This window comes from Haemorhous mexicanus, chromosome 18, assembly GCF_027477595.1.
Source record: "Haemorhous mexicanus isolate bHaeMex1 chromosome 18, bHaeMex1.pri, whole genome shotgun sequence".
Classification (NCBI taxonomy): domain Eukaryota; kingdom Metazoa; phylum Chordata; class Aves; order Passeriformes; family Fringillidae; genus Haemorhous; species Haemorhous mexicanus.
This window is the reverse complement of record NC_082358.1, coordinates 12,413,959-12,441,534: the sequence shown is the minus strand read 5'-3', so window position 1 is coordinate 12,441,534 and position 27,576 is coordinate 12,413,959. Positions and strand designations below refer to the sequence as shown.

Below are 27,576 nucleotides of genomic sequence, written 5' to 3'. Positions count from 1 at the left end.
CAAGCACATGCTGCTTTTATACATACACGGTTTACAGGGTGAATCAGGTTGTAATATCCATGTTTAAGCAACGGGGTTTTTTAAGTTCTGAACTGTTTCACATTTATTCCTGACATCCACACCACAAGGCATTATAATGCAGAAAGGTGAAACAGATTTTTCTCAGCAGAGTTAGGTCTGTCTGTGTAAATGTATGGCAGTTTCCCTGCATGCATTCTTAAAAACCAGTGATCCCTGGATCAGACAGAAGGGGTCTGGTTGGAAGGGACCACTGAGGCCATCTGGCCCCCCCTCAGCTCAAGCAGGGTCCCCTCAAGCACCCTACTCAGGGTTGTGCCCAGACAGCTTTTAAAAAGTTGCATTTTTCGACTGTGATGTTAGTCAAAGTTTTTTTTTTTCCCTTGGGATACCTTTTGACTGTACCTCCACTGAACACATGTAGTTTGTCCTGATAAAAATGAATGCAGGTAACAGGAGGAAGTTCTCCTGCAGAGCAGTGTGGGGCTTGTGGGGATTTCTTAAAGGCTTGATGTTTGGAGCCACAACCAAGAAAGTCAGTGACCCAAATGTAAATTATATAGGCCTTAAGGGTTTTTTTCCTTCCCCACTCTGTTATCTTTAAGCAAAGAAACTGAAAATCATAAGATGTGTTAGTAGAACAGGTCTCTCCAATGGAAGTGAGCTCATTCAAAGGAGGGAACTTTTCTTCCTTAATTAAAATGAAGGATATGCTTATCTGCAGAAGTACTCCAGTGGTGTTCCCTCAAAACCTGTATTTAGATGCAGTGTGTAATTCTGGCACAGTTTATTAGCATCTCAGATCTTTTTTAATTTTCTCATCTGCTCGTTGGCAGTGTGTTCCCTGGACTTCCTGTGCGTGTGCGTTCCTCCAAAGCAGAAATCTGCAGTTTCACAAGCTGGAGCTGAACGTGGGTGGGATGGCGTGAGGGAAAAGGGCTGTTTGAAAGCTCTGCACCTGTCACTGGTTTTGAGCATCACCATCCATGCAGGGCAAACCAGTGTGTGCAAGATGCTGCAAAAATCTCTTAGGCAGCAAAATGCAGAAGAAAAACAGGAGTAGCTATATTTAGTAGTCACATATTATTAACTTCTGTGTAATGTACCAGTTGCTGTGCTCAGACACCCCTTTTTTGTGGTGAATTAAGAATTTGCTGCTGAGGACAGGAAGTGGAGTTCAAGTGCTGTTGTGTGATAAAAGCTGTGTTTCACATATGGTTGTGGTGTTTATAGACTGTGTATGTATAAATAAGCACCTGATATGGGGTAGGTAATGTAGGAACACACCTCCCTTTCACAGAACCTGTGAGTGTTCCCTGCAGACTTTCTCCTGACCCATCTGATCTGGGTCTCTTCCACCTTGAAGCCTTTGCTGCTGTTGTTAGTGTGAGCCACCATCCGGAAGCTCTAATTATAGTCGTGCAGAACAAATGGAAATCCTGGAATTGTCTCCAGCACTCTGGAATCCCAGAGTTGCCAGTTGCAGGTATCAGAGCAATAGGTGAGCCAGCCCAGGATTGTTGCCTCCACTTCCCAGCACAGCTTTGAATTACACATTTATTTCCAGGTCTGTGGGCTGTGACTGATGGCCACTAGGTTTTAGAGATATATTTGAACCTAGACTGCAATGTGAAGGGTGCTGTACATCATTTAGTGCTTCTTTAGACATTCTAAGAGGCTTGCTGGGTTTATGTCTTTTTGCAGAGTAACAGGCTTGGATACTGGGCAGCCAGAAGCCCCAGCTGGGACTTAACAAATGTTGATGTGGGAATATTTGGGGAAGAGAAATACCATTTTAGACCCCTTCTTGTCTTTCCCACAGCAGCAATTATACCCATGGCTTTTAGTGTCTTTTTTAGTTCAGTTCTTCTCCTGAGACTCTTTAAATGTTTCTTTCATGTAGAAGAGGAAATTTGTAGTCTGTTAATGAGTAATTTAGGTTTAGGTTTTCATCCATTTGAGCTGCAAACATGAGACACTGCCCTCTGCAGACAAAAGAGGTGGTGAAGATGTGCTTGTCTTCTACTGGAATCATGGCTTTTAGTCATCCAATGGATTCTGGACATTTTTTGGAACTTCTGTGCATACCTTGGGCTCTTCAGGTTGGCTTTTCCTTCCCCTGGATTCCCTGCTGCCTGGCTGTGATTGAGTGCAGGGGGGTGGGGAGTCCACCCACTGGTGGTGCAAAAATGAGTTGTTATTCACAGCTCTGTGATAGTTTATTTTCAGTGTAATAAACCAAAAAACATAAACCAGCATCAGTGGAATTTCAGAATTTAAGCCCACTGAGATGAAGTTCTTCCCCACCTCCTGGTGTTTGTTTCATGCTCCCTGCACAGGTGTAGAGCTCACTGCACCATTGGTACTTGCTTCACGATGACAGTGGGTAGAATCTTTCTTTCTTTTGTTGTTCTTGCCCCCATCCCCAGAGGAGAGGTGGGACTGGAGTTGAGGTTTCCAGAGAACGTGGCAGGAGTTTAAAGTGAGCAGTTTTGTCCAGGGTAGCTCAGCTCAGAGGTTCTCCAGCCTCAGCTGAAGGGTGGTTTGTGGTCAGGGCTCTGGCACAGCCTGGGAGCACAGAGAGCTGGGTGAGAGAGGGATGGGGCTGGGGGAGAAGATTCCCTGCCCAGGCTGTCCCAGTCCTTGGCCTCTGTAAAGGCTGCCAAGAAGGAGGCCAGTGAGGATGCTGAAGGGTGGTGTGTCTGTGTCACCTCTGGTACCTCCTGAATCTTAATTCAGAGTTAATTCTTCTGAGTGTGAGGTTCCAACTCAAGATAGAGCTGTGCCTTCTGCTGCTCAGGGGCTTTTGGGGTTGTAATGCTGAAATAGTTATGTTCTGTGAATAATACATTCAGTAATTGTTAAGTTAATTACAACACTCTTATATAGGTAATAAGTAGAGTCAATGAAGCTCGTTCAAAAGAACTCATTCCACCCGAAGCAGCTGAACAACTTCCTCATTTTAACGTTGCAAAACAAGCCAATAAGAGAATAAGGGATTTTAAGAGTTGTCCCAAAATTCCCCATCCCTCACCCACACCCCTCACTCCAGTCCTGTCTGGATTCCGTGTTTTGCACCCCTCACTCTCCTCTGAGCCAGGGACTGCCATGGAAAACCTCCCTGAGCCCAGCCAGTGACTCTGGCTGAGAGAGGAAACAGGAGGAGGTTGTGCCTTGTCAGGGATTTTACTTTTCCTGTGCACACTTCATTCTAAATTCTCTGTGACTCCAGCACTAAAAGCACACAGCTTAGAAAAGTCCGCATGAAAAAACACATTTTGCAAATGTTAGAATATGTTTTGTAAATACAAAGTCTGTCCTACTGTGTTTTACAGTCATTTGAATGACTAGAGCTTTTAGTACTATTTTAAGGTCTTTTATTGCCAGCTGTGTCTTTTCAGAGGTGAGATTTAAAGTTCATATTTTTGTAATGATTTAAATTCTGCTTCAGAGTGAGTTGAGTCAAGTTAGGTCAGTGGAGAAGAGGGGGGGGAAAGGGCCAAAATACTGTATTTAAAAGATTCTAAAATGGCTTGTCATGCCCCTTGTTAAATTAGGGCTGTTTGTGAGTCTTTGTAAAGCCACATTATTCTACGAGGTGTCCATTTTAATTGCAGGCTTAAAAGCACTAAATACCCAAATGCAGTTTGTGGAACCACTGCATAGTCAGGGGCTGTGTGTTGATGCTGTCACAGACATGTGAGTAAGCAAAGATGGAGGGTCTGTGTTAGATTTTCCTTTTAAGAGTAGCAAATCACTCCACAAAAAGCAGAACCATGAAACTGGATGACTGAAAGGTTTTTCATGGGGAATAAAAGAGGACTGCACTATTCCAGAACCATGGTGACTGCCATGAATGGTTTTTCCACAGAAGCAGTGTGGTCACCTTTATTATTTACCTTTGATTTTGGCTTCAAGCTTGATTTCTTGCTCCTTTTATCTGCCTGAGTGTAATGTGTGCCAGGGACAGACAAGCACTTAAACTTGACTTCTTCTTTTTGTTGTATGGCAGAACACAGAACCAGATATTTGCTTTTCACTGTAGCCAAAGATGAGTGCCCCTGCACTGCTCAAAATTCACAGTATAAAATGCTGTTGCAGCTCTGTGTCATTTGCCTGGTTTAAAATTATATTTTTTAAATATGCCTGGTATTAAATTTCATGATCAAGCAAATGTTTTCAAGAAAAAGAAAAAAATGATAACTGTATTATTCTAAGTCAGTTCCAAATGAGAGGTGTGCTCTTTACAGATGCTTTCAACTCCAGGTGCCAGTTTGTGCCTCTGCTTTTCCAGAGGCCTGGAGTTGTTTTTGCTGGGTTGAAAGCAGAACGTTTAGAAAGAAGGAGGGGGGGAAGCCACATTCCTCTGAGGAGAGCAAAAGCTGAAATGTGAGCTGCTGTGAGGTGTGGGACTGTCAGCCCAGCAGGTACTGGCAGGTCCTCGGTCCTGTCCCAGGCCCTTCCAGCCCCTGTCCCCATCATGGGACAGAAATGAACATTTCAGCAGCATCTGAGTCAAAATCACTACTTTTTGGCCAGAGAACCCAACTTGCTAAAGTACTGAACACAAATCTCAGCTGGGATGGTGCCTAAGCAGACGAGACTCCAGCACTGGATTTACATCTTGCCTCTAAACGTATGCAAACTATTTTTGTGAAGATCTTTGTACAAGTGAGTTTGGAAGTCCTCCCTCACCACCCTGCTCAGAACCCAGCAGAGCTTTGTCTTCCCATTGTTTGGGCTCTTCTGGGGCCTGATTCCTTCCCTGAGCTATCACTGCTTCCTTAATTCCTGCGGAAACTCGGGCTGGATTCAGAATTCCTCTTCTGTCACGTGGGGTCCTGTCAGCTCCACTGAGCCTTGTCCCTAAAATTCCTGTTACAAATGATGTTGCCCATTTTTCCAGTAGAAATTGGGGAAGTGCCTGGTTCTGTGTTCTCCCTGTTTAGGTTTACAAGCCACACACAAGCTGAAAAAATGTGGGAACTGTCTGAACCTTCATTTTATCTGGTTTTGCAGATAGCTCTGTTTCTTTGGTTTAGGGAAACTAGTATGGAGAATTAAGCTTGTTGATTCTTTTACCATCTGAATGCACTTTTATTCATATTTTTAATTGTTGACATAATTTTTTATTTATTAGTGATGTCATTAATTCTTCAGCTGAAATCAATTCTACTGATTTGATGGCACTGGAGGGAGCTACAGACCCTGAGGACATAAAAATACTTGGCTGAAACACAATGAAAGGGTATCCCATTAGCTTCACCTGTTTCAGTTGCTCAGAGCAGCCTACAGGAGAGGACTGACACCTATAACATACCTAGGTTGTTGCCATTTTAAAAATGGCATCTGGGATTGATGGAAGATTTCATATCCTTATTTGAAATCAAATATGGGGAATTTCAAACAAATTCATATTCAAATTTCATTTAAAATTCTTCATTCTGAATTTGACTTTACTTAAACTTAGACTCCTTAGTCTAAGTTAACAGCAAATATTCTTAAACCTGAGAAGATCCTTATTGAACTTGACAGATTTAAATTAGATTAGATTGTGAAAAATTATTAAATTTCAAGTTTCTCTCCAAGTTCAGTCCCCACAGAGCATGGGAGGCATACAGTTTTTGGTTCTTCTGCAGTATATAAGGTCTGTGACTTTAGCTTACAGTTAAAAAAGATTTAAAACAGGAAAATGGTCATCCCATGTAGTGTTTGCTACTCCACAGCCCTTTCCCCCAGACAAAATGAGAAAGTTTGTCTCTTATGTGGGCCAGAAAGGGCTGTCTTGTAGTGATGTATGAGTTCTTTCTTTAGGAAGAAACAAATAAATTTTTACATAATTTAAATCTAAACGTGCAGCTGGTGATAGGCTCTTAGACTAACTTGGAGTATCTTTATAAAAACCAATAAATCCTGCATTGCACATTTGAAAGTACATTATCTAAAATCCTTCTGTGTGAGCTGCTGTTCCTGAGGTGTGCCTTGTTCAGATGCAGGGAGCAAACTGGATGTGGGGAAAGGCAGAGGGGAGGGCAGGGGAGTTTACACACAGCTCCAAGCCTGGGTGGAAGTAACTCTACAATTTTTAGCAATGAAAATATCCATGTAGGGACCTAAAGGAATCCTGTGGGCTGATGGTGCAGCTTGTGTGGAGCGTGTGCACGGTGCCTTTTTGGCAGACAGAAGAGATTTTGCTGTGGCTTATTGCTTATTATAGTTGCAGTTTCTTGATCACCATCTGTAGTCTCTATTGGTTTTTGATAGAGCAACTAGGATTTTATATTTTGGGAGTGGTGTTCTCTGTGTTGTATCACGCTGACTTACTACTTCCAGTGTCTGTGAAATAACAGAGTCTCACAACTTCAGTCTGGTTCCTGAGCTGCTGCTTTCCTATGCTGGAGAAAATATTGAATCTCTTCATTATACAAATGGCTTCTGTTGAGTAATATTGACAAATACACTGAATAACATTTTTGACATAACACTCTGTTCCCACACAGACAATTTTGATGTAATTGAATGGGTTGATCAAGAGTCTGTGCTAAAAATATGACATTTTCTCACCCACTAAGTGGGAGAAAATGCTTGCTCCAGAGGCAGTGGGGCAGCACAGAGCTTTGGGAAGTGGGATGGGATTTGCTGTCGCTCTCTTCTGTCCCATGCTGAGGGTCCAAAGGGATGATGCTGAGAGCAGCCCTGGCTCAAGGATTTGGGACCCTCGTCCCTCTCCAGGCTCCTGGAGGCACGGAGCAGCCTGAGACTGATTCTAGCTGCAGCAAAGCACTCCAGCCCAGGCAGGATCCCAGCCAGGATGCCTGTCAGACCCGCAGGAGCACTCCCTGCACTCGAGCCAAAAACGTACAGAAATAGTTGGGGGGGGGGGGGGAAGATTTGAAGATCTCTTTTCTTTCCTTCTGTTTTTCCTTATTTTAATGGTCTCCTGGGCAAAAGGCTGCATTGTTACAGTTTCAAAAGCAGGGTGGTTGTGCTGCAGACGGGTGGGGAAAAGAAAGAAAAATAGACCTTAGAGAAAGGCTGGCTGTTTAGTATGCAATAAAGTGACTTTTATACCTCTCCCAATCTCCTATCAAATAAATCTCGTGCTAACAAGCAATCAAACCCGTTTCCCTGCCCTGCTCCGCACAGCCCGAGCCACATTGTACCTTTCCAGCCTTTGAAACTGCCTGTGCCTATTTTTATTTGTCAGGCCGGGGCTGGGCTGGCCCCATTCCAGATGTGTCTCACAAGATTTGGTGCTGATGAGCTATTTATAGCCCTGTGGTTCCATTGTCATGGCAACCGTGCTAGAGGCCAAGGCGGCTGGGAGCTATTTCTGGACTTGTGCTGTAATGTAAAACTGATTGGGAAAGTTAGTGCATCCTCTAAGCCAGCCTAACTTTAGACAGGCAGAGAGAGGGGGGGAAAAGCAAAAAAGAGACAACTACAACCTCTTTAAATAGATTTTTCTCTTTCTCCTACCTTTTCCCCATTTCCCTTTTGGAGTGCTGGCAGTGTTTGAAGGGTGCTTTGCCTTCTGCTGGGTTTGTCTGAAATTCATTCATGCCTCCCGGGGTTGTGCTGCTTTAATCAGGCACTTTGGGAAGCTGCCTGCGGAACCAGCCTCGTTTTTAGGGCAAGGTTTGAGCTTCCCAGAGACACAAAACTAAAGGGGCTTTGCTGGTGTGTCCTGGTTTTTTGGGATAGCTGCAGTTCTTTGTACCCCATAGTTTTAATTCTCTATTTTTCGCGTGTGCTTCATGTTCTCCACGCCATATAAGGAACTGTAACCTTGATTACCACAAGATGATTCCAAATATATGGAGTCATACTTTTCAGCTTTCTCATTATTTGCTTCAAAATTAGACCCGTGGTGCCCCTCCGCCTCCAAGTGGCTGGAATGCTCGAGGTTCTTCTGGAATTACAGCTGGGGCCGCTCTCAAAATCACTCTGCTGGGATATGTATGCATTGATACCATCTATGATTAAATTCCGAGCTTTAGACTATTTGAAAACCTTTCTTACAGTTTCAAGAAGGAAATCATAATAACCCTTTGACTTGAAACTGGAAATCAAAAAGTGTTTGCAGCTTCTTGGGAAAGTTTTCTGGAGACTTTAGGTTTACTTCTGCTCACGTCTTATGCTACATTTCGAGGTTCATTTCCAACATAAATCTGGTTTTCAATGGGATCCTTATGTCTGAGGAGTGACATGGAGAGTGTTGTTACAGGAGCATTGTATGTGAGATGTTTTTAGGTGCAATATAGTGCTCTCCTAATTGTACCAATAATATTTGGTGCAATACTGTCCCTATGTGCCTGTCTCTCTAAAGGTTTTTTTCTCTTTCCTAATTATAAAGTTGTTAAAGTAATTACAAAAGTTTTGTAATTTATTTATCTCTCCTTATCTAGTTTTGTTTAGGGAGAAAAAAGAGCTGTGTCTTTCTGAGCATTTTCAGTTTTCCAGTAATGTTTGTGGCACGTTTTTAGTGACCATCTCAGCAGTAAAATCTCCCCCTTTGCAAATAATAGAAAATAACAGTACATCTGTAAAAAACAAGCAGTCCAAACCTACTGATGTCCCAACTTAGATTTTTAACTTAATTTGAGGAAAAACCTGACAAGTTTGGTTTCACCTGCTGCCCATGTTTGCAAGACACTATAAATATCAGCAGATTGAACATTCATTTCTTTTATTTGTATCATTCCTGTACATCTGCCTGCAGTTCTGCTCCTCTTGCAAAATAAACCAGCTGAAATCTTTATCACCAGTTTAAGGAATAGGATTCCCTCCTCTCCCCTGCTTGCTTTGAGCAGCAGAAAGGGACAGAGTTGAGGGACAGTCAGTTTGTTCACATACAAATACTCTTTTAAAAGGGAGTTTTCTGTCTTTGTGCTCATCCTGTGTCTCTGGCTCAGCATAGACAGCATATCTGAAGAAAGAATTTACCAAATAGTTAACTGCAGAGCTTTTAGAAAGCTTTGCTGAATAGCATGAAGGATTATGGCAAGGACTAAAAAGGCAGGAAAGCATGGTCTGTTCTGAAAAATAAAAAATGCACTCTTGTTTACAATAAACACTGTTAATGTTGAGTTAAATTTCAGCTTAAAACTACTTTAAGTAGTACTTTGTAGTTCTGATAGGGTGTAGATAAATAAAAAACCGCTGGGCGTTTGCACAGTTTGGTCTTTAGGGTGATCAGTAAAAAAAATATTAATTTCTTTCTGGTCATAGAAACCTGAATTGGAAAGACTGTTTTATTGGGAAGATCAGGGGAAATGCCAGCATAATTCTTAGTAAAATCTTGATAATTCTTAGTAATATTCTGGTGGGTTCTTAGTAATATCTTGGTAGAAACACATGACTCAGTGGAAATGAAAAATGGAAAATCATTTCCACTGACTCAAGGGACTTGGGGCAATTAACTGCTCTGTGCCTGCCTTTAAAATAGGGTTATGCCATGTGTGCATTTTGGGGTGTGATGGTGGAGGCAGGAAGTGCAGCCTCAGTGAAGGCAGGCAGGAGCTGGAAGTCTGATTTACTGTCTGTAAAATACCTCAAGGCTTTCAGAGGCAAGGAACTTCACAAATGCAGAGTTTCAGTGCTACTGTTGAGGCTTATAGGTTCTAAATAAATGTTGTCTTTAGTTGGGATTGAAATGTTGATTTCATGAAGTATCTTTCTGACACTGAAGATGAGATCTAACTGTGTCTTTTAAGGGAGACATTTTATAAGAAAATTCAAGTTATGACTTGACCAGAAAAAAAATCTGATGGAAATAAAGCTCTTCAAATATAGGTGTGTTGTCAGTTTGAAGACACCTTTCCAGTGTTGTTCTAGGCTGAAAACAAAAACTCTTCTTCTTCACAAAGCAGAAAAAAAAAAATAATTCCTGTGTGCCAACCATTTTGTCAGATGAGAGAGAGAAACATTTCAGTTACTGTTCATTGAGGAGGCTGTCAGGAAATGCTGGGGGAAGGAGTCTGAGTTCCCTCCCGTGCTGCCCCAGCCAGTGAAGCTGTGCTGGTTCTCAGGTGGAAGATTTTGTGTGTCACACACCTTTCCAGCAGGGAAAACGAGCTGCAGTTCTTTGTCTGGCAGCAGCTCTGTTCATTCAGGAAATTCCCTCCATAGGGGTAAAGCAGCTCTCTGTGGATGAAAGGACTCCAGAACAACTCAGGTACTGGCTAGATCTTCATCTGAAAATTGGGACATGGCTTTGACATCACAGGTTTTAGTTAAGACTTGGAAAGAATTGAAGATACATGTATGACTTAATTACTTAGACCTGCTGGAGCTAAGGAAAGCCTCTGTGTAGCTCTCTGTGAATCTGCCCTTAAATTAAAGACACTTTATCTGTCACAAAGATCTGCTTGGAACACTTCTCATGTGGTTTTCCTTCCCTAAGCTAAAAAAGGGGACACAAAAATGCAGCATATTTTTTTTTTATTTCAGATTGTTTTAATTTTTTGTTAATACCTTTTATTTTAATACCTCAACAACTGGTGCTGTCCTAGAGATGCACCCTCTCAGTGTTGCTGACTACAAATAACCTGAAGTCTTTTGAGGGTTTTTTTGTCAGTGTGTGTCAGAGCAGTATCCATGTTTTATAACACAGGCAGAAGAGCCTCTTAGTACGTGACAGAATTTTGCAGAGCAGTAGCTGATCCTGTTCTTTAGTCATGTCCAGAATGTGGCCCAAAGTGAGAATTGGCAGCAATGCTGAATGAATTATTTGCTTGCTGGAAAATGGCTTTTCCATATAATCTCTGAGAAGATTTTACAGAACCAAAAAAACACTAACTTTGTAACTTGGTTCAAGGCTTGCTCGCAGTATAAAATTTGGTTTTGTGGTTTGACAGTTTTATGTGAATTATTTCATCAAGGTCACTCCTGTTCCTCCCTGTAAGTTCAGTGCTGACACAGTAGATGGTGGGCACGTCTCCAGCAGGCTCAGAACAATCTCTCACAGCAGTGAGTCCAGCACACAAAGTAGTGCTCAAGTGGCCTCACTTATGTTTTGGGTAGAGCATAGCAAGAATTAAAAATAGAAATTAATGATGGTGAATTTGTGTTTATTTTGAATTGGGCTTTGTTCTCATCTGACTGGATTATTAGTTTAATTTAGTGGATAAATTGTTTGGTTTTGACTAACATTGACTGAGAAGTCTCTGAACTCAGTGTATTGATGTGTTCTGAACTCTCATGCTCCCACTGTTGCTCCTTATTTTAGGTGTATCAGAGCAGATGAGATTTCTGCTCCCCTTTTCTGCTCACATTTATTTTCACTTTGACCAACCAAAAGAACAATCCCCTTTCTTTACACGTGAGCAAAAACTCAAATTTTTTAACACCTTCAGCCCTTTCTAAAGCTGCTGGAGCAGACTTTGAGGAAAAGCACGGGGGAAATCTTCATGGAACTGTGCTCCATTTTCCCTGAAACGCCCTGGAAGCAGGAGGGGTTTTCTGTGACTGTCACACAGTGAAAGACTTCCTTCTCCAGGGAGCATTGTTGGGAGTATTAGATGTTGCTGAATGTTGGAGCTTGTTTTGGGGGGGAAGAAGAAATATTTATTCCATTTGAATTTGTTTTACCTGGCATGAACATTGCTGTTGGAATTCATCTCTAGTACAGTACTACTGCTCCTATGTGGCTGATGTTTTTCAAGGAAATCATAGGCCTAAAAATAGTCTGCATAAACAACAGTAAGAGGTTTGTACTTTCAGTTCCAGGTTTTAGCAATATCTTGTTGTTATTTTCTAATTTTCAGTTTCCAAAATCCATTAAGCTGATTAGCTGAGTGTTTAAAAATAAAACAAAACAAAACAAAAAAATCCAACAAAAAAAACCCCAAAACAAAACCAAAAACCCACCTCTTGTGGAACCCAGCATAAAATGTTCTGCTTGGATAAATTCATCCAGAAAGGCTGGGTGATTGCAGTAATCACCTTTGTATCTTGATGAACATGTTCTGTTCGGAACATTTTTCAAGCATCCTCCAACTTGTGAAATTGCCACGTGATTCTGAAACTGCTCTGAGGGGAGAGGATGGGGTGGAAACACTCGTGCTACTTGGAACTCAGGGCTGTTGTACTTATTTAACATCCTCTGTGTACTGAACACAGAGTTTTATATCTTCCCTTTGGATTTAAAAAAAAAAAAGAAAAGAAAAAAATTACTCAACAGCTTGGAAGATATGAGGAAAAAATCCAGCTTGCAAATTGCAGAGCACAGTTTGTCACCACCTTATCCTTGTGAGTCCGTGGCCGTGTCACGTTCCCTGATGGAAATTGATCTTTGCACTTTGTCTCACGTGTTTTTGTAGTGTGTTAACTTAAGATACATTTTAATGTGTTTAAAATTCTGTAATTCAGTCTAAACAAAAATTAATTTTCATGTGTCTCTGAAGCAAGATCATCTAGAAGAGGGCATTGCTCTGAAGCAGTTGTCAAAATCCAGGATTATTTTTCCCCCTTCCCCTGCTCCCCATTAGGTGTTTTAGGAAGTCAGGTTGAAACTGGGGCTGAGTTGTGTGTGCTGGCTGTAGTGGGAGTTTTTTGGGGTTTTGATTTGTGAATCTGGGACAGGGCTCCCTTTCCCCCATTGAAGCTGTGGCTGTTGTTAGTGCACAGTAGAGGCAGGGAAAACTCACCTTTCCTTTGTGATTTCTGCTTCAGAGAGAAAACAATTCATGCAGAGGAATTTCCAAGGGAGCTCAAGGCCTGGTTTAAAGGCTGATTAATCATTAATGTTAGGGGTGAAGCACTGCTGAAGTGGAAAGGGCTGAGGACCTGGTGTGGGGCAGTGGGACTGGGGGCAAACACCATAAAATTGCACCCTGAGCTGCTGGTTTGCCACCACAACAAAGCAGAATTCACTAATTCCTTGAGAATTTTGCGCTTGGAGTTGAAGTGAAAGATAATTATGAGGTTATAATTAATTGGTGAAAAAAAAATTAAATACTCCAGAGTTATCATCTGTAGGTAGTGCCTAATGAATTTGAATGAAATCTATCTATATGAATATATAGCCAACTCCTGCTGCTGCCCCAGAAAGTAACTGAAACACTGATACAGCAGCTGGCAGAAAAATCAGTGTCCCCTCTCACTCGTACTGAAATTGCTTTAGGGCTTCCATTTATCTAAATAACTCCAGAGTTGATAAGTTGTTTAAAAATGCTCATTTTACTTTCGGGGAAGTACATGCGGGCAGTTTGCTCGAGTCGTCGTTTCAGCGTTCACAGCAGCAGTTCCACGGTGGGATGCCGTGAAGAAATGACCCAAATGAAACCCCCGGGGTGTTTTTGGGGGGAGCCGGCGGGAGGGGCTCCATGGGGTTCCCAGATGGATTCACGGAGCTGCTCTCAGCCCTCTGCCGGCTGCTGCTGGGAATGCTGCGAAATCCCCAATTTTCCCTTTCCAGCGTGACTTTTAATCGTTTGGTGAGCCTTGAGAGCATTAAAATGCACCAGAATTTACCTGGGTTAAACTGGGTCAGTTACTAAAGCATCAGCAAGTTTGTCTGATTTGAGAGTGAGGAGTTTCTCTTTTTTCTTTCCTCTGCAGTTTTCTAGACAAGATTGACATAGTCAAACAGAACGAGTACACCCCCTCTGACCAGGTACGTGGGGCTTTGGGAGGAAATCACACCATTGACCTGCCCCCCTCATCTTTGGGGGTAATTAATTCATTTTCTAATCACCATTTCAGGTATTGCCATGTATTGTACATATTTAGTATTCCAGTAAAAATGGCTTGGTCCTTTGGATTATGTTTATACACATAAATGATGTACAAGGTTACATCACTTAGAAGATTTCCATCGTGCTTCTGTGACACTGACCACTCCAGTGCTCTCCCTGGTGTTGTGGTACAGCATGGAAAAAAAGGGGTTTATTTCCATTGCTGGATATATGGAAACTCACCAAGTATCTGTGTTGAATCAATGCATTTCCCTTTATGCTTTAGGATCTTCTCAGATGCAGAGTTTTGACATCAGGAATTTTTGAAACCAAGTTTCAGGTGGATAAAGTAAATTTTCAGTAAGTATGATTATTTCTTTTTTTTATGTTTTTACAATTTTTAATACAACACAGACAAATGCCAAGGTAAACTGGGAGGAGAGCCTACCATATATTCATTGAGCCTACTGTATTTCTCAAGTATCAGTGTTTAACAGAAAGGAAGTATTTTATGGTTTTCTAATTTAGTAGTCTGGCTTGAAAATGAAATACAAATTGGTGTGCTTTATAAATCACAAAGAACAAAATATTTTAAATCTGTTTTCTCTGCATGCCTTTGTTCATGGACTGTTTACCTGTTCAGCTTCTTGTAATCAAAGATTCCCTTTAACTTCTGTAACACAGAAGTCCTAAAGTTTCTTACCTTTTCTGTTTGCATGCAGACACAAACAAAAAGCCCAGCACAAAATGATTCTGACTGACTGGATTTATGTTTTTTTCCTCAGTATGTTTGATGTTGGAGGGCAACGAGATGAACGCCGAAAATGGATCCAGTGTTTTAATGGTAGGATTAGAATTTCTAGTGGCTTTATAAAATAGTTCTCTGCAGAATTGTAGTGCCTAATCTTCATTTTCTCAGCTATGTGAAATCCATCATCTTTCCATGTAGCTCAATAAGGAGTTATATAACTGTCATACAGCACTGAGTTTCTTCTTACATGTAAACTCCTGTAACTACCTAGAACATCTTCAAGGAGAATGCAGGTGGAGAGGAATGTGAATTTGATAACTTCAGCTTGTCCATTTTTTTTTGGCTTCCCTCTCTTCAGTTAATCAAGTATTTTTGGAGGTGGCTTTGTGCATTATTTGCCAGCCTAGACTTCGTGAAAATATTTTATCTTCTTTATTGTTTGGACAAAATAGCAATGAAGTAACACACAAAAGTCTACTTTTTTGTGGAAAAGTTACAGTGAGATCCTAGAGAATAAGTAAAGCAGAATGCAACTTGGAATTCGTGGCAAATTGCTACAGTTCCTGTCACAGAATCACCTGGACACTGTCTGTGGCTGTGGAAGGACTGGGCAATATTTTCTTCTGTGCTGTCAGTAACAGATTTGTTTGGGTTTTACCTCTGCTCCTTCCTCTTCCTGTTACCTCATGGTCTGACTCATCTGTGCTGCTGTGCCTGAGGTAGATGAGCCTGGCAGAGTGAGGGACTGGAGCAGCACAGGGATCCTGATCCTGGGAATGCCTCCCAGGGGGGAGATGGGACTCCAAGCAGTAGAACTCATGCAGGGGGACCAGAGCAATTAACCATGAATTCACTGCAGTCTGCTGTTGTTACTACTACTCTTTACACAAATCAAATGTGCTGTTTGTCCTGAGGTTTTCCCCCAAGGACCTCCCTGTCCTTTCCTGACAGCTCATGGTTGTTTCCAATTTTCTTTACACATTTGAAATCTTCTTTAAATTCTCTTCTTGGCTTTCTTCAGTTTCTCTCTCTTGCTCCAGTTGCTTTCTTTCCTACATTTTCTGTCATTCTGTCAGCTTCTGTTCTGGGGCCTGCCTTGCCTGTCTTCCATGGCTTCTTCACTTTCATTTTTGATTCCTGGTACTTAAAAAGCTGTCAGCAGCAGCATCCCAGCCTGTTCTCTGCAGGCAGCTGAAGGTCTGGCAGCTTCTTACTGAACTTCATGATTCCTGGATATTTCTCCTGAGGCTTGGCATTAACTCAAGGGTGTTTCTTGCTTTAGATGTGACTGCTATCATATTTGTGGTGGCGAGCAGTAGCTACAACATGGTGATACGAGAGGACAATCAGACCAACCGGCTGCAGGAGGCACTAAACCTCTTCAAGAGTATCTGGAACAACAGGTCTGTGAAAGGCTCTTCTCACTGACATGGCTGCTCCTGGCACCACTCGTGGAGGGGCCTGGCTGGGGCAAAGTTCATTTTCTCCCTAATAGCTCATAGAGTGCCATGGTTTAGGTTTTGCCCAAAACAATGCTGGTAACCCACTCGTGCTGCTGACAGTGTGTGCAGAGCCCTCTCTGTTCCTCACTCTGATCCTGCAGTGAATCCTCAGGGCTCTTGGGAGGGGACACAGGTGGGCAGATCCAAGCTGACCAGAGGTGTGATCCATGCCACATAACATCATTCTCTGCAGTAAGAGGGAAGAGAGGGGATTTTGGGAGGTTACCCAGCTTGCTGGGTATTGGTCTGCCTTTGCATCACTGCTTTTCTCTTCTCCTCACTTTTACTTATCCCTCACTAATTAAACAGTCATCATTTATATTTCATCTTGACCCCCAGATTTTTTTGCTTTCATTCTTCCTTTCCTCCTCCTCCACCCCTGAGGAGGAAGGTGAGTGAGGAGCTGTGTGGTGCTTGGCTGCCCACCAGGGTTAACAGCACGGGGAGCTCTGTTGTTCACATCTCCTGGCACAGTCTGGGCTGGTTCTTTGGTCTCAGCCTCTCCCACCTCTAATGTTTATTAATCTCAGATCATTGCAAAGAGCTCTGCACAGCTACTAATTGGTGGTTGCCATATTGAGGCTGAAGTGATTAGAGCAGTGATGGAGCAGTGCTCTGGGAGGTGGAAGTGCTCCCCTGGGATGGGTTTGGATTAAAAGCACAAAGTGGGGAGCTCCCTGAGGATGGGCTCACCTGGAATTACACCCTTGGGATTCAGGTATAAAAGGAACCTTTCCAAATCATTGCAGTGTGTCATTATGGCCTTGTCTCCAGACGTGTTGTGTGACTTACTTAAGTTTCTGTATGATCTGGGCTGTGCCTCCTCACAGTGTTTGGTCTCCATTTTGCACAGGTGGCTACGGACCATTTCAGTAATCCTTTTCCTGAATAAACAAGATTTGCTAGCAGAGAAAGTTTTGGCAGGGAAATCTAAAATTGAAGACTACTTTCCAGAATTTGCTCGCTACACTACACCAGATGATGGTAAGATTTTTAAGCTCTGTTTGCAGTTTATCATTTCCTTGTTAATCACATTTGTGATGGTTTTGGTAGCTTCAGCTAAGACTTGAAAACTCTTAAGTAGATGTAATCATCAAAGTCTTTTAGCCAAATTGTAATGTTGAATTTAAGGTATTAATAATGAGAGATTCCTGCCTCTTAAACATTTAATATATTAATAATTTCATCATGACAAAAATCCTTTTGGTGTAGATCACCTGACATTTTGTCACAAATGTGTCCTCAGGACTCCTCCTCATCCTGCCTGTGGACGTTTCTCTTACCTGCCAAATGCCTGGTGGTGTGGCCATTGTAATATTCTCTTGTTCTCCTGAAATCCTGCTGCTTTAAATAATGTCATGGTTTGTCTTGCCTCACAGTCAGTTTTGCCAAGTGGATTTCTGTCATATGGGAGCAGAAAAGAGAACAAGTTGACATTTTTAGGTGCTATTACCAAAAAACACCTGTTTTAATAAGATGCTTCTTTTATTATTAATCAGCAACACCAGAGCCTGGTGAGGATCCCAGAGTTACAAGGGCCAAGTATTTTATTAGAGACGAGTTTCTTGTAAGTATTTCCTTTCTTTGCCTATTTCTTCTGTGATTCTTCTCAAACCCAAGTTCTTGCTCACCTTCTGCTATTGCAGAGTGCTGTCACTTCTTGTGTTGTTTGTATTTAACATCCACATTGCATCAACCACTGTTATATTTATGAGCTTTACTACTTGTTTGTACATAATTAAACAGTAAAAGAATTGGGGAGAATTAAGAAACCCCAAATAGAATGATGACTGAAGTCCTGCTGTTATTAACAGGGCCAGATTTTTATTCCATGCATTATTTCTAAAGATAGAGACTAATCAAAAGACGCCTCCTTTGTTGGATATTGATGTTCTTTTTGTATTATCTTTCCCATTACTGGTCAGCTGAAGCTATAAAGGACTTAGGGTTTTTTTTGTTTTCTTTAAAATATTGTTACAGTTACTTGTAATGGTGAACCTGGCAATCAAATGGTGGGCTCATTTTAAAATGGAGCAAAACAAAAAGTTGAGGAAGGCTTTCTGTAATTGTAAAGCAGGGATAAAAGCTTTGTACAGGGAGGCAAAATCCTGCTTTTTTCATGGCCAAATGGACTAGGAGTTGTGTTGCTAAATCCTCCAAAGCTGCATATAAATAATGGCATTTTCCTGAGTTCTTATTCCTCTCTGACATTCCCCAGCTTGCAGCGACCTCCTCACTGTATAATTCTGCTCATTCTGAATTTCATGTTTCAGGTGAAATCTCTGTGGGCATTTTGCCCCTCAGTTGCACTTTTTGAAGGCACAGCTCACACACGCACACCTCGCCTTCATTCAGCCGAGCTTTGGGGACGGGCTGGGGTTCCCCCAGTGGGTTTCATTTTTAACCCAGTGTCTCTCTTGCTCTGCACAGAGAATCAGCACAGCAAGTGGAGATGGAAGGCACTACTGCTACCCTCACTTCACGTGTGCCGTGGACACAGAGAACATCCGGAGGGTTTTCAATGACTGTCGGGACATTATTCAGCGCATGCACCTTCGCCAATACGAGTTGTTGTGATGGAGAGCACTTTTTTCTGTGTTTTGGACTCCTTATTCCTTATTAAAAAAAAGAAAAAAATCACCCTTGCCCACATAGGGTGGAAGAGAACTGTTTGAATCTCCCATTGATTTGCACCCCTCAACTTTTTCTCCTTGCTGGACAATAGCAGCACTTCTAAGCTTGCTTCTGTACCCCTCGGACAGTTTGAGATGGCCCCTAACACTTAAAAGGCCATTTCCATGAGGATTCCCTAACACTGTTATTAACAAAAAAGAGAGAAAAAAAAAACCAAACCAAACAAACAAAAAAAAAGAAATAAAACCTAATTAATTAAAAGCCCTGAATGTGGAGCACCTGAAAGAATTGGGGATGAACAAATTAAAACATTGAAACAAAAATTGGGGGAGAGAAAACTTTAGGTAATTTAGCACTGCTGTGGGCATAATCCTGTAACCCGTGATCTCCACTTTGTATCACTCACTGCATCCGAGTAACGAAGGTGCCAAGTCACAGACCAAGTTTGAAGACAGACCCTTGAGTTTGGTTCTCTGACTGTAATGTGGCTTTGGGCGGAAATACTGACAATTCTCCAGCAGACCTAGACAGTGCAAAAACCAACTGCTACCTTTCAGAAGGGTATTTTTAAAACCAGTCTTGGTGGTCTAAAGACAACCATGGACATTTATGAATTGAACTGCGTATGGCCTGTGATTGCAGAAAGAGTTAACCACACACTGTTTTCAGTTTGTCCACTGATGATCCCGTCTGCTCTAAAAATCATTATCTAGACTGTAGTCCTCACAGTCTTTCCCTTCTTTTTCTTCTTCCCTTCCCTCATTTTTTATTTTACTGCTGGATTATTATTCTTGTACAGACTGTAAAATGTATTATTTTGTACAACTTTATTGAAAATAACTTGTAGAAGATCTTTGTGCCTTGATTATGGCTGTACCTGTACAATGAGCTAAGATGTAAGTATGTTTGATTGCGCTGTACAGCTTTGTCAACCCTATCTGCAGCATTAGCTCAAGGTAGGGAAAATTTATCTGTAGTTTAGTTTTTCTGGTTTATAAAAGAAGGAAAAATACTGTTTAGTAAAAAAAAAAAGGAAAAAAAAGGAAAAAAAAAAAAAAGAAAAAAGTACAAATTGTGCAAACTTAACCACTTTAAAAGTGAGGTCTTCAACAAGTGACCAGATGTTGCAGCATCGTGCTTTTTAATTTTTAGCTTTAATTCATTTAAATCTCTATCCAAATGCAAAACATGGCTTGTTTCTACATAAAACCAAATTTTGCTACAAATTATAAATGTTAGTCTTTGGTCATTCATAGTCCTTTTTTTGCTAAAGACAAAAAACAAACCAGAACAATAACAGACACGTAGGGCATCATGCAGGTCTGGTGACCATCTCTAGACTGGGCCAAATACCCACCAACCTCGGCTTGCGCTGCGTGGGCAACGACAAGGAATGACAAGGTGTGCACTGCCCTTGGATTTGGCCACTGAATTCCAGTTTCAAATGACATTTTTATTTCTCTTTTAATAAAGAGATACTTTAGAACCTTTTTTTGTTTTATATTAACTATATAAGTAGCTTAAAAGTGAAGATGTGTGGATTTTTTTCTTAAACTTGAATAATTTATGCAAATTATATGCTTAGAACAACATGTGGTACAGTAAAAAGAAAAAAGAGCAAAAATCACTGTAGCAATAAGAGAGCATGTAATTTTAGTAACTACTACACTGCTTTATATTTTATACCTAGGTGTTTTATGTCTCTGTGAGTGTGTTACTTTTTCATGTGTCTAAACCTACGTGTACAATTTGTACAGAGTCAGAAATTACAGCTGTAATAACACATCTAGAACAGTGTTAGCCTATATTACTCAAACACCCCTGTTCCCCCTTCATTTACACCCCTAAACTGATCTGGATCTTAACTGCAGTGACTTTAAAAGGAAAAGAAACAAAAACAAACACCAAAATTCTTGCCTCTTTGCCTTTCACACTAGCTTCCCTCCACCCAAGAGACCGTGCTGGCTTTCTTTGTTTGGGAAGAGATGCAGTTTAAATTCAGGTGAGGCGTGGTCAGTGATGTCTGTGCAGCTAGATTTGCTTCAGGTATTGGATGCCTTTTCAATACTAAGAACTGCAACTGTTCAGAATTGTGACTTTTCATTTGCTTTTGTGGCTAAAGTCTTAAAATGAATCACTCAGTCCATTTTCACTGGAGAGCAGGGATTTGAGGGAGTTACTGTCCCCTCTCAGTTCAGAATTAGTTCCAGAAGACGCTGAATAGTTGAAAAATTTTAGCTGCAGTTGTTACTCGCCTTTCAAGAATGATCTTTCCTGTTCACAGGTTTAGACAGTTGCCACCTGAACTTTGTAGAACTGTAGAAAACATGACTGAAAGTAGGCCCCTCCAATTCAGAATGTATCCAGTGCCTGTAGGTGAAGGGCTGGCGTTTCCACTAGGTAAAAATGGGACACACGTAGTGGAAAGGAAATTCATTGTGAGCCTTAATTTTAGTTACAGGAGCCAAAATCTTTATTTTAGTGCCAACCCTTATCTTTTTAAGCCTAGGAGGAGTTGGTGTGAACACCAAATTTATAAATGGAGAAAACCTGTAGTGGTGTGAGGAATGTAATCTCTTGCCTGAGAAAAACAAAGCACCTCCATTTAAAAAAATAACAAAATAAGCTTCTTCCTCTGATGAGGAGGACACATAATAACAATGAGCTATGTAAGACAGCAACAGTTTAAGAAACCTAAAGCTTTATATGAACAGATATGTTTAGGGGATGCTTTTTTTTTTTGTCTTATGTGAGGAAAAAGGCAATTGTTTTGAATATGGTTGAGTTGCACAAGTATGGAGCGTGTGTGTGTCTTAATGTCTCAGTATTGCCTTTGTTAGTCTCTTTATTAGTCCATGCAGTTTGGTGGCCTGGTAAATGCAAGTCTTATTTTTAACAGCTTTCTTTTTCCTTTTATTTTTTTTTTTTTTAATACAAAACCATAAAGCTTTAATGCTTGCTATTTAATAAGTAACTGTGTTTTCTTCTGTCTCTAATTTAGTGGCCATAATTTGCAGTTAATTGAACCATTCCAACCTAATGCTTACCCATATTTCTTAGTTTTGTTTTATTTATTTATTTGAACTTCTTGTTTTCATGATTGAGGACTGTCACTTCTGTCTCATTCATCTGTTTGGAAACTTCTGACCTTACAGCCAAAACTTAACTCGTTCTACTCAGTATTCATCGTGATGCTGAAGTGTAAGATACCTGCAAATGTAAACACTACCACTTTTATTAATAAAAGCAAATACAGTGTTTTTAGGGCACATTTGCATCACTGTAGTTGAGGTTGTGTCAGTATTTCCATTGTAAACCTATGGAGGGTTGGCACTAAACTGCCCTAAGCTGAATCTTTGCCATACAAGGCTTCTGCTCAAGCGTGATTTTGGTGGGTTGGTTTTTCAACAGTTTCCAACACAAACTCTTGTTTCTGTTTTAAGTTATACAACTGTTTTGTTGGATGGGGGTTGGTTTAAAAAGAAAACAACAAAAAAACAACAAACAAACCTGGTTCAAGATTGTTTTTGGCACTTCTGTAACTCAGAAATGGTTTTGATTTTAAAACAACCTTCAGCAAGCCAGTAACCTACAATATGGTCTGATCACTTTGGGTATTTTGTAAAAATAATAATAAATTGTAGAGATGTTGTGGTTTCAAAATCAGCTACTGTGCATTTGCAGTAACTTATTTCAACCCAAGAACTTTTAGTAATTTGTGCATCAGAGCACACATTCAGTGTGGTGCAGCAGAGCAGGGATAACTCCTAAAGATTTTTTTCTTTTTTAATAATGTGGAGAGATAAATCCACTACCGACTAGAAAAGGATTCAGCTGCCTCTGAAAGCATCAAAAACTGCTCTCAGAGGCTGAAACTGCAGCTCTGCAAGTTGGTAGGAGCAGCCTTTGATGCAAAAGCCTAGGAAGGCATCCTGGATCAGCTGTCATAGGCAGGAGTCCTGAGGGCTTTTTTTCATTTATCTAGAAACTGTTTTGATTCTTGGCATCAGGGCAGGATTTAACTGAGGGCATGTCCTAACTCCAGAGGAAGGGAAGCTAACACTGCTCCACTGTGCTGCACAGAATTGATACCTGCAGGCTAATTTCCTCCTGCCAGTAAATCTATGCACAGATCTATTAATGTTCATGGCTTCAGAACTTGAGCACCTTGTAATTCCTCGTGGTGTATTGTTCCTGTAAATGATGGAGGATGTTTTGTATTATTTATCTTATTTTCCAATGTCAAAAGTTATGTGCCAGTAAAAACAAAAGACATAAACACAGGAGATCGACCCCAGACCTGGAGGCAGAGCCCGTGACAGCTGAGTACCAGTCCAGTGCCTTAGTGACAATGCTCTTGGTGATTGGTGCTATACAAATGTCTTAAGAGTGATAAAGTTGTTCTAAGTTATAAAATTATGTGACTCACTGTGGAAGAGAGTAAATTCTCTTCTTTCCCCAACTGTACCTAATGTGCTGTGTGTATTCCTAACAATGCTGGCACTCCTAAGACCTCTTCCATGGAAGTAGATGTAAAAAATTCCTACTAAATTTAGTAAGCAGGATCAGGGCCATAGATTGCTATCAGTGGAAATCTCACACAGGAGCAGGTCCTCATCTCTAAAATACATGTTGAGTTTCTATAACAGTAAAAATATTTATAAGCAAACATTTGTTTGCAATCCAAAATTAAACTGTGCCCTTCTTCCTCAGCTTGCTATCTCTGAAAATTCTTCTGTTGGGAAGTAATCCTCCTGTTTTATGACAAATTTTGAAGTGTCTTTGTAAATAAAATAAGCTACAGAAGGGATTTGTGAAGCTCTGCTGATGAAAGCCTGACACTGAAAAGTCCCTCTGGTGACTGACAAGACAAATTCCAAGAGTGAGCCTGTTTTAATCCTGGTCATACTCAGCTGGCTCCAGTCCTGTGAGTGGATGCGGGTCAGGGTAGGTAAAACTGCTTCAGAATTTTACTGTAGTGCACAGACTGCTAAAATTTGAGCCATAAGTAATGGCTTTGTAATTAATTGTTTTGATCCCTGATTCTCATTAAGAGCTCAAACTCTTTTTTTATCCTGGTTACTTTCAGTGTACTGAGCTGAGCAAAACAGGTGCAGTATAAAGCACAAATCTGACCTGGAAGAGCAACATGGGAGGAGGTGGGAAGGCAAATAAGATCTCTCATTACATTAAATGTAAAAATAATAAGGTGGAGGTTTTTGTCTGATGTCCTATAAATTTAGCCTGGTCCCGTGGAAAACAGGGAATTCCCCAGGGTAACAGCAGCATTGATACCTCTGTAACATGGAAAACTGACCAAATATGTAATAGATAATTAAACATCCACCAAGAAACAAACTTACAGATTTTCCTAGTTCTTTTTTTCACTTAGGAAGTCTGACTCAAAATTATTGAATGACAGAACAAAATAAAACCTTTGAACATTGTCCCAGATTGGAAGAAGGATAAATTTTTGAGGGAGAAGATGGTGACACTAGGGATTTTTGTGTAACATGCTTTTTAATGCTGGGGTACCAGCAGACAAATGTGAGCTAATTCAAAATTAAAATGTGAATTTATCTCTTCACTTTAGTTTACCCAGTCATTTCATTGAATGAGTTGGCTAATTAATTTTTTTAATTTACTACTACACAAGTTTGGAGAAAGACAAGCCTAGGACAGAGGCAGTAATGTTGGAAATTCTCTCAGTTCTGTTGTTCTGTCGTGCAAACTATTGTTTTAGGCTGTGAATTTTATGTGGATTATTAATAGTGAAGTACAATGTTTCTATCTGTAGTTTTCTGGTATTTGATGTGACTTTGGAACTGTATCATTCTTGCAACTGAAATGTCAGAGTGCCCAGAGGGAGGAGCAGCTGTGTCAGGGTTAGGAATTGCCACATCAGGGCAGCACATTCCAGTTCTTTTTTTGCTACATTTTCAGTTTGCCGTTGGCAGGATCAGGATCAGAAAGAGCTTCCACAGAAAGACAAATTAGGGGTTGGGTGATAGAACTAAACAATGTGGAAGAACTCAGAGTATTAATAAGCAATGTTTCAGACTGGTGATGAGATGGGGCCATGGAGATGTGTCCTGAGGGGGGTGTGAGGGCTGATAAATATCTCAGCAGTTTTTATCTCTGTTCTCTTACTGTTTGAAGGCACAACATCCAAAATGAAGTAACAAATTGTGACAGTTTTGGTGCTAACCCTGAGTTCTGTTTCTCACAGGGCATAGCTCTGCTGGGCTACAGAGGTTTGTCTGTGTAAGGCAGTCTGGAAGCCCAGAGCAGCCACGAGCAGCAGCTTTTGGGAACCTGTTTATGATTTAAAATTGGGAAAATTAACAGCCAGTTGCTCTGTCCTGCAGCATGGCCCAACCCCTGCTGCCTCTGGCTTCAGCTGCTTTCTCCTGTCCTCACCCCCTCACTCTTGGAATGGTGTGGTTGATAAGAGAATAGTGCAGAAAGAAAGGTATGAGACAGCTTCAGAGCTCAAAATCCATCACCTTGGACACTGAAAAAGAGATTTAGGAGGGGAAATTCTTCATTCCCCAGGTGAGTGACCCAGTCTGGGATCCTCATACAAATTTTCAAGGCCAGAGAATGAATCTATCCCAAAAGGCCAGGGTTATCCAGTTAAGGAACTGCAAAACCAAAACAAAACGAGGCACTTTGTGCAACCATTAGAGCTGGAAGATAGTTTAGTGAAAGGTGAGTTTAATGACCAGTGAAAACCAACTGGACCTTGGTTTAAGCAAGAAAATGTTTCCACCACAGGCTCATCTTGAGAAGCACTTGGGGCATTGGGAGGCTCAGTGTTTAAAGCAATCCTCAGCATATAAAATGCAGTTCCACCTTTTAAGTTGACATTTGAGGGACACTAGAATGACATCACATCAGCAATCTCCAAACCACCTTGTTTTGTCTTAGAATATTCTTGGTTACCTGGTGAAGTGTTGTGTGTTCAATGTCTGGAATCACTGTTACCAGTACTTGAGGTACAAAAAGAAATGCTTCGTCTTGAGGCTCTGCTTGAGAAGGAAGAACTCTTTAGCCAAAACTCATTAGCCTAATGATGCTGCTGTAATTTCCTACTCCATTGGAAAGTTACTACCTTAACTCTAGTTGAATGTATTGGCTGCTTTGTAAAGGGCTAACGATTACAAAAATACAAATTTATGCTAAAAGAATTTGTAGAGGGCAAGGAGCAGAGGGAATGACAGAGAATGCCAGGGTGGTATTTTTAAAAAACATGAATAAAAGGCAAACAGTTTTGTTGGAAGTCGGCTCTTCTGTTTGGGATTTTTCTTCTATATTTTAGGAAGGAACCAAATGAAGTTGGATGATTTCATCAGCTGTATTACATTCAGCCCTTAGGCAGCAAATCCTGAAGTACAGTTGTTTAATAATTTGGTGAAAAATCAAGCAAATTTTGATAGTTGGAATTGAAACTTGAGCATTTGATACTTTGTTCATTTTTCTGTTAAATAATAACAAAAACAGGTACAAAAAGAAAAAAATAATGTAATTGTCCATGTTCCTGTACATCTGGCTCTTCTTCACACACTTTCACTTTCCAGAATGCCTTTACTGCTTCCTCAAATCATGCAGCAGAGACACCAAGGCTGACCTTCACTGGATATTTATTGGGTCCAAATTTTCTGTCAAAATTTATCTCAAAATTTGCTCTCTGCCTCATCGAAACCTCATTAGATAGAAATTGTCATCCAAGAATATTTCACACATAAAATGCAGTCAAATATGCATTCGGGGGAAAATTTGTTGCATTTCTTGATGCATAATAAAACCTTTCAGGGACATTCAGGTAAATCTAAGTGCTTTTAGTCTTGAACATTTCACTGATACTTTGTAAAACACAAATCCATATGGGGGAATGCAGTTAAACCCAAGAGACAACCAACACTTTCCATTCAAATTTTTAAAGGTTTAGTTAGCAAAATCCATTTCTGGTACATTTAATATTTTATCACATTTTAAGTGATATCTTGAAACTGTTTGGTTTAATCTGATTATACCTCTTGTTTATTGACCTGAAGTGAGGCAAGCTTGGATACTGCAATTCTGCAAAGGGCTATTCAGCAAATGTCTGGCTGTTACAGATCTCTAGTTTCCTTCTCAAGGGAAGCTGAAAGTAAATGCTTTGAGTATTGTTAATTCTTTATATATTAAAAAAAATCTTTTTCTGTTACTGCAATCAAAATAAAGATATATAAATATATAAAGATGGAAAACTTCTAGTTTTAAGATTCAGGCCCTGAAATTGTATCATAAATGTCTAATACCACTATGTCTCTTAATGCTAGTTGGTGCTGAGGACTGTTCTCATTTTCTACTCTATTAAGCAGGAAGTTCTGTAGCATAATTACCACTGAAGTCCCACAAGTGCAACTGTTGTCACCAGACAAAACTTTTTACCTGCTCTGAAAATGCTTTCCTGAGGCTGAGAGTGTTCCAGGCCATAAGCTCTGGCACAATGAAACTCTCTGGGCTGCAGATCCCAATGTCTTGCCCAGGAGATGCACAGCAAATTTTGGTTGTGGGAAGGAACATTCTCCTACCTGTATAAAAATTGTCATGCAAAGTGTATTTAGTTGAACTTTCTGTAAAGAACCAGAATCTCTTCCTAAGCCTCCTGAAGTCTCAGACTTGTGGTTTTCCCATTCAGTTTCATTGGAGTGTTAAGTTCTGGACTCACTTTTCCTCCAATTTGAAGTTTTCTGAACCTTCTGTTAAGGTACTATAATGGTTACTCTGAAATCACTTCCAGAGAACTTTTCTTACAGCTAATAGCTGATACAGGAGGTGTAGAGATGTTTCTTATGAGACTCTCAGTACTTTTTCTTTCTTGGTTTGGGATTCAGAATTAAATTCAGATCTGGTACTTTCTTAGGAAGCTCTGACTGGTTAATCACTCTGTCTGTTCCAAGTTCACTATTATTTCTTACATCTATGGGATGGAAATTGCCTGCTA

General features: G+C 40.6%; 1 protein-coding gene across 2 annotated transcripts in view; it reads left to right on the top strand.

Moving 5' to 3' along the window:
- Window positions 1-22,250, top strand: part of GNAS (GNAS complex locus) — a 129,358-nt gene extending 107,108 nt beyond the window's left edge. For both annotated transcript variants that reach the window (XM_059862568.1, XM_059862569.1), the window contains exons 6-12: window positions 13,582-13,636; window positions 13,984-14,057; window positions 14,483-14,541; window positions 15,731-15,851; window positions 16,804-16,934; window positions 17,450-17,517; window positions 18,381-22,250. In XM_059862568.1, coding sequence (XP_059718551.1) covers window positions 13,582-13,636; window positions 13,984-14,057; window positions 14,483-14,541; window positions 15,731-15,851; window positions 16,804-16,934; window positions 17,450-17,517; window positions 18,381-18,527 — 655 coding nt within the window. In that variant the 3' untranslated portion in view covers window positions 18,528-22,250. The remainder of the gene's footprint in view (window positions 1-13,581; window positions 13,637-13,983; window positions 14,058-14,482; window positions 14,542-15,730; window positions 15,852-16,803; window positions 16,935-17,449; window positions 17,518-18,380) is intronic.
- Window positions 22,251-27,576: the final 5,326 nt, after the last annotated feature.